The sequence below is a fragment of the Corella eumyota genome, chromosome 4, assembly GCF_963082875.1.
Source record: "Corella eumyota chromosome 4, kaCorEumy4.1, whole genome shotgun sequence".
Classification (NCBI taxonomy): Eukaryota; Metazoa; Chordata; class Ascidiacea; order Phlebobranchia; family Corellidae; genus Corella; species Corella eumyota.
Window position 1 is genome coordinate 1468983 of NC_137493.1, and position 19497 is coordinate 1488479.

The 19497-nt window shown below is 32.0% G+C and overlaps 2 protein-coding genes across 2 annotated transcripts; one reads left to right on the forward strand and one right to left on the reverse strand.

Moving 5' to 3' along the window:
- The first annotated feature begins 14 nt into the window (after positions 1-14).
- LOC145749619 (uncharacterized) lies at positions 15-9370 on the forward strand. The gene is made up of 18 exons (XM_082565441.1): positions 15-116; positions 357-487; positions 703-798; positions 1105-1301; positions 2545-2738; positions 3204-3289; positions 3427-3520; positions 3654-3759; positions 4053-4142; positions 4791-4920; positions 5658-5756; positions 5961-6100; positions 6471-6596; positions 6685-6771; positions 6856-6953; positions 7446-7633; positions 8073-8141; positions 8291-9370. Exons 2-18 carry the CDS (start codon positions 388-390, stop codon positions 8743-8745), a joined length of 2355 nt encoding a protein of 784 aa, XP_082421567.1. The 5' UTR covers positions 15-116; positions 357-387; the 3' UTR covers positions 8746-9370.
- On the reverse strand, positions 9289-18550 carry LOC145749618 (CUB and sushi domain-containing protein 3-like). The gene is made up of 19 exons (XM_082565439.1): positions 18293-18550; positions 17216-17335; positions 16811-16993; positions 16385-16576; positions 15904-16083; positions 15441-15623; positions 15006-15185; positions 14503-14682; positions 13896-14075; positions 13335-13514; positions 12906-13085; positions 12487-12666; positions 12097-12276; positions 11722-11901; positions 11338-11514; positions 10961-11140; positions 10364-10552; positions 9931-10189; positions 9289-9442 (listed from the first exon to the last, which is right to left on the reverse strand). The coding sequence occupies exons 1-18, from the start codon at positions 18522-18524 to the stop codon at positions 9933-9935; spliced, it is 3333 nt and encodes a 1110-aa protein (XP_082421565.1). The 5' UTR covers positions 18525-18550; the 3' UTR covers positions 9289-9442; positions 9931-9932.
- Positions 18551-19497: the final 947 nt, after the last annotated feature.

Here is a 19497-nt window from a genome sequence, read left to right on the forward strand (position 1 = left end):
CTTCTTAATTTTGTAGGTTTAATTCTGATCTAGTTAATAACGTGGCTGAATCAAAAAAATTTAATTTATTTGCTGAGCAAGAAAGTTTGTACGAAAAACTCAAGAAATCTTATCAGGTAGAATGAAACTTAATTCTTTAAACTCATATTACTTTAAAGAGCATAAATATTAGTTAATAAATGCTTTAAATTTCTGTTTAATTTCTGTTTATATAAATAGTTGTGGGGTAAAAAAGGACACCTGAGCAGTAGTGAGACTCTTTTTAGGACACTTGGGCAGAAGTGAACTCTGATATTAATATATAAGTTCGAATATTGAATTATTTTTTAGCTATTATCAACATTTTATTGTTTTAGAAAAAAGACGAGGAATTAGTGAAGAGCCAAGATGGGTCGAAGACATCTTGATCCCGAAAAACGCAACATCCGAGGTCCTGGACCTAAATCCCGCCGACAGCAAGATTTGGCTATGCCTAAGAAATGGAAAGGTTATTTGTTGATACTTTATTGTATAGGCCTATATAAATTATATTTTATTTAAAGTCAGATTCTTTAATGATTATTGCATTTGATAATGAGTTTAATTCGAATATATTAATTCAATTTTACAGTTTTTTGCTTATGAATTTTTTTGTTTTTAATTATTAATATTACTATGACCTACTTAGTATAGGTCTATTAACAATATTTTAAATATATTTAGATGAAATAAATCCAACTAAAAAAGCCTCAAGTCGAGCTAAACAAAGGGAAAAAAGAAGATTATTAAAGAAAATATTATTGAAGGCAGACACACCGGGTTCGTTGTTAAAACATGATCTCAAATTTATTTCCGAAATTTGTGTTTTTGATAATTATGCTGCTGATTAAGTATTGGCTTAGCAAGAGTTTTTATTGTTTATAGCAGCCTTCCTAATTATTAGCGCTCCAGCATTACAGCAGTGGGGATTGAACCCACCACTCTTAACTAATATTTATCTGTGTCAATTTAATGGCCTTCCACAAATGGCAGTTTTTTTGAAATTTAAGGGCCCATAAATTTGACATACTTATAAATATCGTCCACTAGCCTTATAGATTACAAAATATTTTAAACATATTTTAGAAAAGAAACTCAAAGAAAATGATTCTGAAAATGAGGGCCCATTGTTTAGTGACAATAAAAACAACAATGGTGGGTTACTATCAGATGGAAATGAGGAGTCATTGTCAGACAACAATGAGGAAACAATGGGCAACAATGAGGACAATGAAAACCATGGTTTAAAACTGCTGGAGTCTGATTCAGATGAAGATGGTTTGGTAATTAAAAACATTTTTAATTAAAAAAATTAATTTTGCATTTTTATTTACTTAAATTTTAAATTATAAGTTTTTTTTTTGTATATATCTTTATCCTCGATATAGAAAAGTCAAATGCGTGACCTCAACATAGAGTAACATCAGTAACTCCAACCCAGTCTCGAGTTGCTTTAGGCAGTTTGGGATATAATAGATTATAATTGCCCGATAATTCTGCTGCTGATTAAATGCTGGCTCAGCAGGAGTTTATACCGTTTATAGCGCCTTACTTAAGGGCACTACAGCATGAGATCAGTGGGGATTGAACCCACTACCTTCTGTGGAGTGTAAGTGTTCTTATCACTACACCACGCTGCCAGTTCATTAATATTTATTTGTTTAACTTAGAAGCATGGGCGTCGATCCAAAAAATTTTTTTACTAATGTTAGGGGTGCCAAAAAAAGTAACGTATTTTCTAAAAAAAAACGTTTTAAAGTGCTCATAGTTGGTTTAGCTTTTCTAAAATAGACTCTAAATAGTCTTAATCTTGATGTTCGCAACGATAGCAGACCACGTTGGTTTTTAACAAACGGAAGTACAATTATTACTTAAAATAGAGGACAGACAATCGTTATTTGTTTCGCAATAATTCCAGTTTTACACAATCTACAACGTGGCACGCAGAAAATGCCATTTTGATTAACATTTGTTAAGTACTTGGCGACATTCCAAGTATTTATTATCGTGAAATTTTTTAGATCGCGTATATAACTATCCGTTTTTACACCAAATGCAAAATTTTGCAAATATTCTAGGGGTGCCACATATATTCAGCATTTGATAAAATTAAAAGTGGGGGTGCATGCACCCCCTGCACCCCCAGGATCGACGCCAGTGCTTAGAAGTATATATTTTTATTACTTATTGATTTAGAAACAAATATTTTCATTAAAAAACAACTAAAAATTAGGTTTGAATTTGTGAAAGGGTTTTATTCTTACTTTAACAGTTATGACTAAATTGGAATTACAAAAAAAATTCATAACTTTTTTTTATTACTTATTTTTATAAAAATCAAGTATTTTTATTACTTTAAACATCTTGAGTCTAAATCTAAACAATAACTGTCATGGCTAAAGCATTTTTATACAAAATTTATTAACAAAAAAACTTTTAGTAAAATCTAACATTTAAGATTATTAATTTATTTAAAAAGATCAATTTTCTATAAAATATTTTTAAATTAAAAAATTTTTTTTTTAGATGGATGATAATTTTGATGGAGATGAAATGAACAACATCGCCACCAAGGAGAGAATCTTGGATGAGATGAACATTGATGATGTCATAAGTGATGATGATGATGTCATAAGTGAAGATGATGATGTCACAGACGAACAACTTCCCATTGAGAAAAAATCAAAATTGACAAAAAAGAAACAAAAACAAATCAACAAGTAAGTTAGAATTTTTTTTTTTTTAAAACATTTTTTTGTTTGTTTAAAACAAACCTCGATGTGGAAAGGTCAATTGAACCTCGATGCAGGAAGGTTAACCCGCTTGACCAAAACATAACATCAGTTACTTGACCCAGTCTTGAGTTAAATTTGCCAATTTGAAATGTAATTAAATATAATTTTTTGATAATTAAGGTCATGATAATTTAGTGTTCGCTTAGCAGAAGTTTATAACATTTATAATTCTTTGCTCAAGGGCACTACAGCTTGAGAGCAGTGAAAATTGAACCCAGGACCTCATTTAGTGAAGCCATGTGTTTTAACCACTACACCAGTAAAAATAATAAAGCAATTTTATATAATATAACATAATAAAGTAAAAAAAATTGAGTTTTAAATTTTTTTTTTATCAATTAAAGATTTAAGTTTTTTAATATAAAACTTTAAAAAAACTTTTAATTTTAGAGAAATACCTGAAGGAAAACTAGAAACAAATATTGCTGAAAATGAACCTTTTGTGCTACCTAGTGGTCAGGAAATCGACGCTGAAAATATCCTTTTAAATTGAACTTTTAAAATTGGGTGTTTGTAGATTAAATTTTTTAAAAGGTTTAAGGTTTTACAAAATATAATTAGCAGATCAAAATATAACGCTAGCAAATTAAATTTTTCCTTAACCTTGTTTTACTGGTCCAGAGTCCAGGTTTAGACGTTGTTCATCAACGAATCAAAAATATTGTTTCAGTTTTGGGTGATTTTGCTAACAAGTCAGAAGAAGGAAGGTAACCAGATTACAAAAAAAACAAGTTATATAATTTTGATTAAAAAATAAATTCATGAAATAGAATAATTTAGTGTAACAAATGTTAATGTCTGTTAAATTTTGTAAAACTATTATTTATTTTTTATTTTTAGAAAACGAAAAGAGTATATGTCAGTATTGCGAAAGGATCTGTGTACATATTACAGTTACAACTATTTTTTAATTGATAAATTTGTCGATATGTTTCCATTAAGTGAGGTAAGCTTAAAAATTTTATACCTATTTCAATCTTTTGGTTTTAATATTAGGGGTCTTGGGTTTATTTCCTACTGCTTCAATGTTGTGCACTATTAGGTAAGGCACAATTATATTTAAAATTATTTGAAACTGTCATATGTAACTTGAGACTGGGTCGGGATAACTATTGTTACTCTATGTTTATGTCGTAAAGTCGATTTTCTCACATTAGAGATAAATAAAAACACAAACATAAGCTAAAATTATTTAGTAAACTTAATGTTTTGTTAATAAATAATTTAATTTTGTTTTAGTTAATTGCATTTCTTGAAGCAAATGAAACCAGTAGACCTATAACCATAAGAACTAATACTTTAAAGACTAAACGAAGGGATTTGGCACAGGTAAAAAATAATTTTTGTTCAATATATGTAGTTCTACAAAATATGTTTTTGATATTTTTTTTTTTATTAAATAATTAAATAATTTTATTAATCACCACAAATGGGAATATTTTATTGACAAAGTGGTCTTGTTTGTGAGATTATTGTGATTGTCAAATGTCTCAATGATGAAACAATTCCACTTTGTCTTATTTGATTATGATGACATCTGGGTGAGATTCTGAGGGTCCTTTTACATTAAGTTGGTATTTAAATGGACTTATAGAATTTACCATTGGGGCTGTAAGTCTTAGAAGTTATCTATAACATGTTAATAACAGGAATCGAGCTCTAGACATTTAAATTATAATCTATATAATATTTCAAACTGCTAAAAAGGCAACTCGAGACTGGGTTGGAGTAACTGATGTTACTTTATGTTTAAGTTGTGCATTCGACCTTCCCACATCGAGGATAATTATATAAAAAAATGTTTTGGTAAGAATTCTACAATAGTGGTGTAGAATAATGACTATGGCCTTGGATAAAATAGCAAGAGATTCAACGTTTAAACTGTAACCAGCCTTTACAAAGAGCTTAAAAAAGTCCATGAGAAAAAAAAACATTATACAACAAACCTTAACTATATTGTATTTTAATATATTTCAGGCTCTTATATCGAGAGGAGTAAACTTGGACCCTCTAGCAAAATGGACAAAAGTTGGTTTGGTTGTTTTTGATTCTCCCGTTCCAATTGGGGCAACACCGGAGTATTTAGCTGGGCATTATATGATCCAAGGTTAGTTGTTTTTTCAATTGATACAGTTTAAGAGTGATTTGAAAAAAACTGTTTAAATATAAGCGCCCAAATTCTGATCTGTAATTTAATTAAAAAATTCTTGAATTAATTAATTAATACTTTGATTATACAGTTAAAATAAAGATAGCTCATATTAGAGATGGGCCAATCGAATCCGAGTCCGAGTACTCGGCCCGAGTATTAGAAAAATTTTAATACTCGTGCTCGTCAAGCATTTTTTAGTACTCGGACGCCGAGTAATAATTTGTTATTTAAGATCGTATACGAATTACTTCACATAGAAAAACACGAAATTTGCCTTTTTCTAATAAATTAAAATCTACTCTTAATTATATCACGTTATTTAAGCAACGATTGCGCAACAAATACACTTTTACATTGTAAAATTTAACGCATAATAAATTTGAAACTTTTACATTTTCGTTTGGACTTAAAATGATATTGCTATCAGCGGCAAAAAGTTTTGCCAACGTTAAATAAACACTTTATAATTCATAAATACGTGTTTTTTGGCAAATTTTTCAGTTTTAAAATTATGCAGAAAAGATTCTCGTGAACAATTATATATGTTTAAATGACGTCATAACCGAGTACTCGGACTCGGCCGAGTATCGCGACAAAATACTCGGACTCGTCGAATCTCAGTAATTTGGATTTTAGCCCATCCCTAGCTCATATACTTTAACGTTTTGTAATGATTTTTTTATTGTTTAAAGGAGCTTCCAGTTTTCTTCCTGTAATGGCGTTAGCTCCTCAACCTGGTGAGAAGATCTTGGATATGTGTTCAGCTCCTGGGGGAAAGACAACTTATATTGGTAAATAAAAACTTTACTTGATTTTGCTACTGAATGGCACTTTATATTTAGGTGTTAACATTTCTATAAGTTTAAATGAAGAGTTAGGTTTTAAAATAAAATGTAACTGGCTACTTCGAATTATTTATAGTTTTATTTGTAAAAGTTCTACACAAATTTGCTAACATTAAGTATTAGCTTTGTTCTATTGATATGTTATTGCAGCTCAACTAATGAAGAACAGTGGGTTTATATTTGTAAATGATGTCAACAAGCAGAGATTGAAAGCAGTGGTTGGGAACTTGCATAGAATGGGAATAAGTAATACAGTGGTGTCTAACTATGATGGAAGATCTTTTCCTACCGTAAGTATTAAGATTGTATTTTACCTACTCTGTAATAAAAATTGCAAAACCAGTTGTAGTTCGAGGCTTTTTGTGTTTAGTTTTTTAACTTGTACATCTATCTACAATCTAGGAAGATTGACTCTATGGCCTAAATTTAGAGTAACATTTATTTTATTGACCAAGTCTCGAATTAATTTTGGAAGCTTAAAATTGTATTTAACATATTGTCAGATTATTAACTTTGCTTGGTTTTAAGCTCACCAGTAGTTTATACTTCATAGCACCTTGCTTAGAGCTTTACAAAATAAATACAGTGGGGAATAAATAACCAAGTGTTTAAACCACTGCATTTAAACTAACTTGTACAACAACCTTTTTCATTTAACAGATTATGGGTAACTTCTCCCGAGTTTTGTTAGATGCTCCATGTAGCGGTACAGGGGTAATATCTAAGGACCCTGCTGTTAAAATAAGCAAGGATGAAAACGACATCAAAAAATGTTCTCATTTACAAGTAATTATTATATCAAGCATCATATGTTAATATAAATTTAATTTTCTTCGATTTTAAAGTTATTTTTTGTTGAATTTTTGTTTCACAGAAAGAGTTAATTTTATCTGCAATTGATTCTTGCAATGCAACTTCTCCATCTGGTGGATATATTGTATACTGTACGTGCTCTGTTATGGTAAGTTAATTTTTAAACATAAAAACATCTGATTAAATGTAACAATGTAAACAACAATGCCCAATTGTTATCCCATTGTTCCAGGTTGAAGAGAATGAGGAGGTGGTGAATTATGCACTGAACAAGAGAAATGTGAAACTTGTTGAAACTGGACTTCAGTTTGGAACAGAAGGGTTCAGCAGGTTCCTATTTAAGTTTTTATATGTAAATCTAAGTGTGATATATCATTAAATCAGGGTTTTTGAGTCAAAAGGGCTGGGATTTGAGCCATACCAATGCCACCCTATTAGGTTTTAAGCTCATACTTAATAGATCACAACAGCAAACCTCTTATCAAAATAAATATAAATTAATGAAAAAAAATAAATATTTATTTTTAGTCCTAAATTATGGGTTCAGATTTGTCTTTAGTTGTGTTTGCCAAAATTAAAACAATTTTTATATCATGGAGCTAAATGGAGGATATATATATGTATATAAATGTAGTCAAATTTATAGGGCTACAAAATAAATAAAAACAGTCATTTAGGATTCATTGGTAAATTACTGTCGGCAAATATTAGTTGAAAGGTGCAACCATATTACATTCTGATCGCAGGGCAGGCCATCGACTAGTTTTTTATATTGCAAATTTAAACTATTTTTCAATAATTTAAATTTATTGAAAACTTCAGATTTCGCAAATATCGCTTCCACCCCTCCCTTAAACTGACCCGACGATTTTACCCTCACACCCACAACATGGATGGGTTCTTTGTTGCGAAATTCAAGAAGTTTTCGAACAATATACCGGCTGATGATGTCACAAAGTTTAAAGTTGATCAAAAAGTAGAAGACAGTGAAAGTGAGAGTAATGATGAAGGTAAATTTTTTTTCTAAAAAAAACATTTTTAAAAACCAAAATTACAAAAAGTAAAATTTTATCGAAATTTTGGTCAAATTTTTTTTGTAAATTTAAAAACATTATCTAAGAGGTATAAGGGTAATAGGGGGTTAATTTAAAGTGTCCCTATTTTAGATATCTCTATCTTTATTGTTGTTAAGAACATCTTTTCAACCTAAACAAAGAGTCCCATTTGTTACCTCGACCCAGTCTAAGGTTGTCTTTGGCGGTTTAGAATAATATTAAATATACTGAAATGTCATCAATCTGGAAATTTGGGACATTTTCAGGGTAGCATAAGGGTAGAAGGGCGCTAAAATAAAATGTCCCACGTTTGGTAAAATGGTGTTCTAAGACATATTTCAGTGAAACCCTTATTTTGTAAAATCATTTTTAATATTATCCCATAATTCATTAGACTTGAATGAAGAGAATGAAGAAGTGAAAGAGGAAAAATCAAAGTTTAAGAAAAACTTTAACCCAAACAGTAACAAACCTTATATTTTATTGTTTAATGTATCTTTTAAATAAAGTTTTTATGTGATTTGTAGCAAAAAATCTGTTAAATTTGTTGGTTTATAACTAATAGCATCATTTTGTTTTTCTCTGAAATTAAAAACATTTTTTATTTTTAAGTTCGACCAGCTAAACCAACCATGCAACAACTGAAAAGATATCAACGGAACAAAAACAAGCCTGGAGCATTAGTTCGGCCCATTCCCGGTATCTTGGATAAAAAAAGGGAGATTTCAAAATTTGTGAGCAAAAAGTCTGGCAAAAATCAACCAAAGGAAGAAAAAAATGTCACGAAAAAGGGACAAAAATCTGGAAAACATCTTGGGAATAAAATAAAAAATCAAAAGACTGTTGTTAAACCTAAGAAGGTTAAAACTCCTGTTTCGGAGAAAAAAGTTGTTAAAAGTACTGCTTTAGAAAAAGTTGAGGTTAAAACTCCTGCTTCAGAGACATCAAAAGTCAAGAATTCTACTCCAGAAAAAAAGGACTCTCCAGCATTGACAAAAGAAGAGAAAAGATTGAAACGAAGACAAATGATGAAGAAAAAATACAAAAAAAGAAAGATCACGTCATAACATGTGACGTCATTAATTCAACATGATAAAACATTTCGTGGTTTTTGTACATTGATCACTTAATTATTAAACTAAAAGTTTAAAAATATGTGTTATATTATTTGTACAACAAAACGCTGTTAGCATGAATGATTATAACTCTGTCTTAGCGTTCTAATGAAGGTTTGTATTATTGAAGAAAGTAAAAAATAAGGATTTATTAAGTTACCAAGGCTAAAATTTTATAAATTTCTAAACTATTGAGGATAAACTTAATAAATTGGTTGCTAGGGGCGCCAAAAATTTGTTTTGATTTTAAACCACGTGGGTCGGAGCGCGCACTGTATGTTTGCTTTAACAATTTGTTATTCAGGTCTTTAAAATACTGTCTAACTAGAACAAATTTGATATAATTTACATGGAATATGAAAATATTCAGATTTATAATCCGCGAGAAGGTAAGATATGTTAGTGTTACTCTTGATGTTTTATTATGTAGTATTACTACTTTATGAAGTTAAAACTCGACATATTTTTTAAATATCAACACACAAATAGTTACATTGCTTTGTCTTTATTTCTGTTATAAGCATGTTTATAGAACTTTAAGAAAAATACACTTTAAAAGAAAGATGCAATATATAATGATAAACTTTTTTTTTTACAAAGTCTGCATGTTCTTCATGCATTGCTCATATATCTGTTTGTTCATTTAACCCTAAAGAGATAAAATAGAATTAATTAACATAAATATAAAAAAACTACAGTAAAAATATTAATTGGACGACTATTTATATATACTTAAAACATATATCTTTTCTTAATATAAACTAGTGTCACACTCAAAGTATAATTTACTTTTTACAAATATGTCTAGCAGCATGATGTAGTGGTCAAAACACTTGGCTTTACTACATGATGTTCTGGGTTCGATTTACACTGTCATCATGCTGTAATGCTCCTAAGTAAGGTGCTATAAATGATATGATCATCTGCTGATTCAATGCTTAATCAGCAGCTTAATTATCAGACAATTTCAAAAGTATAATATCCCAAACTGCCAAAGCCAACTCTAGACAGGGTCAAGGAAACTGATGTTACTCTATATGGTTGAAAAATTGACTGTTTTACATCAATAATTAATAAAAATAAAGAGATAATATTTAAAATTACTTTTTTGTATAAAATGCCAGGCCTTCAACTTACACTTAATAGCACACTCGGTTGTAATCAACACAGCAGTTGTTGAAAAAGTTACAAATTAGTGAGCAACCGCAATGACCTCCAGCATTACCACATCTTCCTGCACAACTCAAGCTAGAAGGTTGATTAAATGTACTTTTTTTAGTTGTGGAAAAATATTTGGTAGTAAATGGGGTATAGCGAGTGGGAGGGGGAGTATAACGTGTAGTTGGGGCAACGTATCGGGTCGTTGGGGCGACATATCGAGTCGTAGTTGTTTTTGCTGTTAAGTAACAATATAATATTTATAAGGTTTTAACATAATTTATTAATAACAAAACAAGAAATTAAATCTCTTTTTAAATTGACACACTAAAAAAATTGTTATACTACGTTACATACAAAATTCACCTACTTAAAAATTTATAAGAGGTAACTCTAAACAAGATATACTTACGGTGACAGGTTGGAGTGGAAGGGTTATCCCATTTTCCACTAGACTGACATTGAGCAACAGTTTGACCACTTAATGTATACCCAGTAGTACAGTAATAACTGACCGTGTCATCTGTGTTCCATTGAAATTTCCAAGTTGGGATATATCCTCCATAGCGAGGCGCTGTCGGGTGTGGGCATTTTTTGTTTTCTGAAACATTATAAGAGGTATTTTACTTTATTTATATAAATATTTTAAAATTGTTTTTTTTTTTGGAAGGAATTTAAAAATGTTGCAGCAATAGAAATGGCTAGGGTTATATGTTTTTTTGTTATATTATTACTAAATGATAAGTTGTTGTAAATTTTTTTAGTTAATTTATATAATGGACGGTAGTGCACATATATATGCATGTCTAATTTAAAGGCTTTCAAAATACATAAAACCCTGTTTATGATGCTTTAGTAAATTGTCACTAGCAAATATTAGTAAAAAGTTATGACTTTATTACAATTAAAATCCTGACCAAAGGTTGGGATATTAGCTATTGTTTAAAAAGTGCCTTATAACAAACCATTCACATTTACTTAAAATTAACTTTATAACCAATGTACTTACTTTTACATGTAGGCACACTGTTATCCCAGTTTCCATGCTTACAAGTCGAAATTGGTTTTCCCACCATATAGTAACCATCATTACAACTGTATTGAACCTCATCGTTGTGGTCCCACACAAACTTCCAGGAGGGACTGAATGCTCCGTACTGTGGGGAGGCTCTATGAGTGCATCTCAAAGCTGTAAGTAGAAAAAGTAGAAATAAATTGCATTTCTTTAACTATATTACAATACTTTTGCTATTTAAATAATTATTATGTGATTTAGTTGAAAATATTAGAAATCGTAAATGCGTTATGGAATATTTTTTGTTTTACTTTCGAAAAATTATTTTTAATTGATATAAACTTTGGTTATGTAAATTGGTTTTCACTAACCAACACAAGTTGGCACACTTGTTCCCCATCTTCCATTAGCTTGGCACAGAGAAGAAGCATGTCCAACTAACTTGTAGTTTTTATTACATTTAAAAGTTGCAGTGTCATCGTTGTAGTAAGTTGTTTTCGTTCCCACGTATCCTCCATGTTGTGGTGCATCTCTTGTGTTACAATGCCCTAAAACAAGAAATGTTACATGAAAAATTTGGGCGGTGAATTTAGGGGTAATTATAGCAAGTGTTTGGTTTGGATTGTTCTCCATGTTTTAGACTGAACGGTTAGCACTGGTTTCTATTCCCAAAACCACGTCGTAAAATGGTAAATAGACTTTATCAAAACCCCTTAGACGCGACTCTTTAAGTCTTTTGTTGGCATCTCACTTACTTCTACAAGTAGGAACATTGTTATTCCATCTTCCATCGTCCTGACAAGTGCTTCGACCGTCCCCGTACAGTTGCCAAGGGTCATTACACGAATATGTGACATGCTGTCCAGCGTACCACTGGTTTTTACCTGCTGGGCTGTATTTACCGTATTGGGGAGCATTTCTATGTCGGCAAAATTCTGTTAGATTGTAAAAGTATTTATGATTAAAACATTGTACTTTCAATAGTATTGTTAATTTTCTAAGATATAAGTCATTTGTTGGCAAATTCTCTATGCAATTTTGTCAAGGTTTCTTAACGAGAAAACCCCTGTTACAACCCATATAACAAGCTACCATTTATATAAATTTATATACAAAGTGAAGTGTTTTACTTTTGCAAGTCGGGACATCGTTGTTCCATCGTCCGTTGATCCCACAAGTCGACCTCGCATCCCCGTACATAAAATATCCATCATTACATGAGTAAGTTGCCGTGTCTCCATTGTACCACTCTCTTTTGTTTTTGGGGAGGTATGTTCCATATTGGGGGCCATCTCGGTGGTTACAGTGACCTGTAAAGTAAGGTCTTGTTAATTCAGAAAAACACATATATTTCTAGGCCTGTATTGTTTAATAATACAAAAGAAATGTCGTAAACTATCACATTTGTAGTCCCGTTTGAAGCCAATTAAATGCCTGCTTACTTGGTTCTTAGCTTTCACACTTTGAAAGGTTTTTTATATAAAAGTGACTTAAACCTCTTTAAAAAGGTCTTCACTTACGTCTACATGTTGGAACAGCATTATTCCATTGCCCGTTCTTTCCACAAGTGCTTTGGCCTTGTCCGTAAAGAATCCATGGTAGATTGCAAGAATATGTCACGTGTTGTCCATCGTACCATTGAGTTTTATCTGGAGGACTGTATTTTCCGTATTTGGGTGCATTTCGGTGGGGGCAAAATTCTGTGAAAGGTAATTAAAGCATTGTAAATATACCTAAAAAATTGTGTTTTTGTTTATAAATTTTAAGTCACCAACTTGACTTAGAACTTAATGCGCTCTTGCCATTTGTAAAGCGAATTTTCTTTGTTTTTTTTTGGAGAGAAATTAAACGTAGCAAGGCTAAAACTTCATTTGTAGCTTACAGAAGTTTGCGTTTTATTTGATAAACATGGACTTTAAACAATAAGATAAAGATTTACTTTTGCAAGTCGGGACATCGTTGTTCCATCGTCCGTTGATTCCACAAGTCGACCTCGCATCCCCATACATAAAATATCCATCATTACATGAGTAAGTTGCCGTGTCTCCATTGTACCACTCTCTTTTGTTTTTAGGGAGATAAGTTCCATATTGGGGGCCATCTCGGTGGCCGCAGTGACCTGTAAGACAATTATTGTTAGTTTAGAATATTTTATAGTTTTGTTAAGGCCTGTATACTGTCTGATAATTCCAAACGAAGGGTCGTAAACTGTCATTTTGGTTTTTAAAACCATCATAAAATGCTTGCTAATTTGGTTCTTAGCTTAAGCTTGTTTATTTGAAACTAAGCTTAGAAGCCTTTGGCTTTTGAGTTTAACATTTTGAAAGGTTCTTTATATAAAAGTGACTTTAAAAAGATCTTCACTTACGTCTACACGTTGGAACAGCATTATTCCATTGCCCGTTCTTTCCACAAGTGCTCTGGCCTTGCCCATACAGAATCCAAGGGGCATTACATGAATACGTCACATGTTGTCCATCGTACCATTGAGTTTTATCTGGTGGGCTGTAGGTTCCATATTTGGGTGCATTTCTATGTCGGCAATATCCTGTACAAATATTTAAAATTTAATACAAACATCAAATATCAATGCAAGTTATATGCATTCAGCTGAAGGGTATACTTCCGATCTCAGCCTTAAGGGTCTAAAATTAGTGCAAGCAACAAACAAGAATGGGTATGTAGCTTGTTGGTACAGGTTAAAGTCTAACCTGTATTGCTTGTTTTAAATCAAAATTTTTGACGTTCAACTTTTATCAAAAAAATCAAGAATTGAATCTAACAAGCTTGTTAAGGCAATTCTAGTTTTGTAAGCACAACTTAATTGTAAGTTCTTTGCTTCATGTTGTCTTATATACAAATCTATTAACCTAATCTGGGCCTAAACGTTTTGAAACCAAGTTATAACAACGCCCTAATCATGACTTACGTTTGCAAGTTGGGACAGCATTGTTCCATCGCCCAGTGGGCATACAAGTTGCTGACGCATCCCCATACATGAAATATCCATCATTACATGAGTAAGTTGCCGTGTCTCCATTGTACCAGTTCTTCTTGTTTTTAGGAAGGTATGATCCATATTGAGGACCTTCTCGGTGGTTACAATGTCCTGCAAATTTAAAAAATAGTTTAATCTTTGTTTTTTTTTACATACAAGGTGACATGTAAAATACACACCAAATTCAATCTGGTTTAAAGGTTATGTGTTGCTAAATTCTATAAAAACAATGATAAAAGAAGTTGTTCCCTAAATGTTTCTAAAGAAATAGGGCCTGATCTGAATTTAGTGTGTTTATATCAGTCCCAAATAAACCTTTTTGTTGAGTATTGGTACAATTAGTTGCGTTCATCGTGTCAGCCTTGTTTTTCCGTGTAAAAGTTTTAAATTTTCTTTGAAAAAGGTTGTGCTGTTAAGCAGTCTTTAAAGATCGGGCCCAAGAAAAAATAGCATGACTTTAAAGTTTGAACCCGACACCTTTCGGTTAGTAACCCAATGCCATGACAAAGATACCACATTACTAGCTAATTCAACTTACTTCTACAAACAGGAACATCATTATTCCACTGTCCATTGTCCTGGCAAGTGCTCTGACCATTCCCGTATAGTTGATAAGCGCCACTGCATAAATAGGTCACATGTTGTCCAGCATACCACTGGGTGTTATCAGCAGGGGTATACGATCCATACTTGGGCGGGTCACGATGTTTGCAGAACTCTTAAAATTTAGATGTAAATTAAGTGTAAACAACAAGTTACTTTAAGTTTTATGACATCATATGCTTGAGCTTAAAGATTCACGTACACTATTTTGAACCTAAATCTCATGCTCTTTTCATATCAATTTAAGATGTTATGTTTATATTTTATTGAAAAAGGATATGCTGTTGTAATGTGTCTTAAACTCCATGAATCCATGAACGCCTAGTTCAGGGACAAATAGTGTTGCATTAAGGCGACTCGAGCCTAAAACCTTTCGGCCTGCAGTCCGGGGCCATAAATGGTATACCACACTACTTAAATATTACACTATTCACTTACTTTTGCAAGTTGGGACAGCGTTGTTCCATCGACCATCAAGTCCACAATGCGATGTAGCATCCCCATACATAAAATATCCGTCATTACATGAGTACGTCACATCGTCTCCATTATACCAGCTCCTCTTGTTTTGGGGTCGGTATGATCCATATTGAGGGCCATTTCGATGGTCACAATGACCTATAGGTAAACTTGGGTTAAGTTTCGTAACAATAATTTAATTAACCCGAATGGATGCTTTTTTTGTGGAATATTGTTTATAATACTACATAATGTTTAGGCTATTTGACAACGGGTTGCATAGTTTATTAGGTATTAAATAAAATCGAACTATTTACAATAGATTTATAATTAATAAACAGTCAGTCTATTTACATATTATTAAGTTCAGATACTTTAATGAAGTTGTAGTAATTGTTAAAGGTTTTAACTTACGTCTACAACGTGGGACATCGTTATTCCACAGACCATTATCCTGGCAAGTACTTTGTCCTTGTCCGTAAATTTGAAAATGGTTTTCACATGAATAAGTCACGTGTTGTCCAGCATACCATTGTTGGTTGGTGTTAGTGGGACTGTATGTTCCATATGTAGGCGCAGATCGATGTTGGCACTTTCCTATGTAAAAAACAAAAAAAAAATATTAAATGTAAAAAAAAAAAATATTAAATGTTGTTTGAAATATTAAATGTAAAAAAAAATTAAAGAAATTGGGGAAAATTGTATAGATTTAAATCAGAGTTTTTTTTTAATTTGTTGGTTTAATGATTTTTTAACGAAAATACATTCTTGCAATTTATAATACTAGTAAATATTAGTACAGTATATATGTTTAAAGGCCAGTTATGTCTCATCTATTACTCCCAAGTCTTCAACAGCAAATTCAAACTTAATTTACGTTTACAAGCTGGGGCTTTGTTATTCCAAGCTCCATTGTGACATCTAGCGGTCTTGTCACCGTGTAAAAAATAACCGCTACGACAACTAAAGGTTTGTTGATCACCATCGTACCAGTTGTTCTTGTTAGTTGGAGTGTAGGAACCGTATTGTGGAGCGCTTCTATGTTGGCATGGATGTCCTACAACAAAAATACGATTTTTAATAAAAAGGTTTTCGTTTTTTTTTTAAGAAGGGTTTACGCCGAAGGTTTTCAGGTTCGAGTCGCACTAATGCCACACTGTTCGCCTTTAAGCTCGGCGTTTACGGACAGCCTAATAAAGGTTTCAAAAGCACGGTCTTACTTAATAAAAATATTAATTGTATTCCTTTGAGGGAAAGGTAAGGGGTTACGTTTATATGAAGCTAAAAAAATCAGTAAAACAAGAGTTATGTTTTGATATTTGAACTTCTATGTAAAATTGATAATAAAGCCCGCTTACGTATTCGATGGCACTGCGGGACATCGTGGTTCCAACCTCCGTGACTGTTACAAATCGACACCGGGGTTCCAACCATTTCGTAATTATCATTACACGAATACGTGACTTGAGAACCTGGGATCCAACTACTCTGACCGTGTGGAGAATACCTACCGTTAGTTGGCGCATCACGGTGACGACATTGAACACTACCTGTGGTCAAATAAGGATGTTACAGTAAACGTGTTACATACAATTTAGCTTGTAAAAACACATTCTATTTTTTTAAAAGCTAATTTTGCTTTTAAATAGCGCCTCTTTTTAATAGTATTTTATTGGATTTTGTTAGACGTATTTGTAGCGATTAAAAGGCTAAAAAACTCTAACTTTGCGAATAAGTTACACGAACTTTTACCAAAATAAAGTCGTTAAAAATAGTCTACTTACTTATACACTTTGGCACGTAATGATCCCACGAGCCATCCAACTGACATATTGATGTATCGTGTCCAGCTAAATTGAACCCAGAATTGCAACCATATCTGATAGTTTGGCCAGGGTACCAAGCCTCTGAACGTAGGAAGTTGTTGTCGCTACCGTGCTGGGGAGGAATGCGAGAGGGACATCGACCTTTTTGTAAAATTTTTGATTAAAATTTACTTTGCTTTTTTGAAAGTATATTTTATCGGATAAAACATAATTTTATGCAATATTTTTGTCCGGTATTTGGTAAAAAATTGATTTTTTTAGGCAAATCTCTCATATGGGTTTGACTTTTAAAATCTTTTCGGTAAAAATTTTTTATAAAACGGTGATTTAAAAAAAAATTAGTGTTTCCAAACAATTTTTTACCTTGAGGTTCGTTACAAGGAAAAACATTGACAGGGAAACGCTGAAAGTTGAAGTGAAACTGGAAGGGAAGTCTTGGCGCGGCGTAGGATCGACCATAGACTTGTGGTACCCGACACGGGCCTGAAATATAAATTTAGAATTTTTAATTATAGAAAAGTTTGGTTTTAATCAGGAATGTGTATTAAAAATCTTAATTCTGTGGGCCACATAAGACACCTTGGGGGTGTATGGAACATCGTGGATTTAATTTTAAAAACCAAAAAACGTGTAGCCCAAACCCGTCTCAAGCACAACCTGGCCCGCGTAAAACACCTTGGGGTGTACTAAACGCCGTTGATTTATTTTAAAAAGGATAAAAAACGTATTTAAAGGGGCTATTTTTAAACGCAATAAACAATCGTTAAAAAAAACAATTTTTAAAATTAAAATTTACGAAACACAAAATCGAAACATTTTAAATATTTTTTTTTATACTGAAAAATCTACCTAATTCTTTATAATTATTTTCATATTTATTTATCCTTAATGTAGAAAGGCCGATTTAACGACCTAAACATAGAGTAACATTAGTTACTCCGACCCAGTCTCAAAGTAATTTTGCCAGTTTAAAAATTATTGATTATATTTATGAGATAATATTTAGTTGGTTTTTAGCTCGACAAAAGTTTACATTTCATATAACCCTTTACCCAAAAATCCTATATTTTTTAGCTTCTTCCCCAAGAATGCCAGAATAAAAAAAATGGAAATTGCAGTTTGGTTTTTAACGGACCGGCAGCGTGGTGTAGTGATAAGAACACTTGCTACGCCACACATGAGGTCGTGGGTTCAATCCCCACTGATATCATGCTGTAGCACCCTTGAGTAAGGTGCTATAAACGGGTTGAACTCCTGCTGAGCCAGCACTTAATCAGCAGTAGTGCAATTATTGGGCAATTATAATTTATAATGTCCCAAACTGGCACAGGCAACTCGAGACTGGGTCGGAGTTACAGTTGTTACTCTATGTTTAAGTCGCGCATTCGACTTTCCCACATCGAGGATAAAGATATATAAAAAAAAAAACTTAAAACTTACGGAAGCATCTTGGTGGACCGGAGTTCCATAAACCGCCCAAACAAATCGACTGCGCTGAGCCCTGGAGCACGTGATTAGAGTTGCAGGTATACGTGATCTTTTCACCTTCTCTGTACCCATATTTCTTCGGTTCGTAGGAGCTGAAAACATGCCACAATGGGGGCGGGCACGTCGCTGCGATCCCTGCCACGAAAATACACGCCACGGCCACGAGATTAGAAATAAACGTCATTTTTGCGATTTTTTCGAACAACTTGATTTAAGAAAATCAAGATAATAGTTTGCTTGCATCTTTGCAGCGTCTTTTATACTTTTTTGCTGGAAAATTTTTGGCCATCGGCAATTTTAATTGCGCCCGATAAAAATAGACCTGGAATTTTCTATGATAAATTTCTCGTATTTATTAGTGCAAGTTGATTAGCTTCGGATTAATGGTTTTTAACATGACTTTTGATTTTCGTACATGATTTATTATAGAGGGGAAATTACGTTGAGTGACAACCTGCCATTTGGAACGAAACTGTCTTAAAATAAATTCGACTTTGCCAAATTAAAAACAACTTAAATTTTGCAATTTAATGATTAAGAATTTTTGAAAAGGTTAAATATATAAAATTATTGGCAAATAAATGTAATAAAGTGGTGATTATAATGTGCATTTATAATGTTTATTGTTAATCTACTTATCCTAAACGTGATATGTTTATTTATTTTTTGAAACAATTTTCGTAGTAAACTTATAAAAACCACTTTTACTTTAAATAACGAACTACGGTAATTTTCTTACGTCGGTACTTAACATATTCTTCGTACGATATTAAATCGGCTTTTTATTAATTAATATTGATAAAAAAATATTAATAGGACAGTTTTATTGGTGACTAATAGGTTAATTCGTTCTGGAAATTACCATGTCATTTCAATCTCGTCGTTTTATTAATTTCAATTTTATGCAAATTGTTTTTTTAACGTCGAATCCAACTATCTGCAATCTGAAAACAAACTTTTTTGAGGTCATTTTAAACCCTTAAATCCTAAACCTTGTTATATAATATTGTTATGTAATTACAAACATTACATAACATAAAAAATAAAGACATTTTAAAGAATAAAAAAGCGCAGTTAAGTGTCATTTTAAAAATGTGTTTTTTTTAATTAAAAAAAACTTAAATTTAAATTTAATTTAAAAACCACAAGAGATTAAA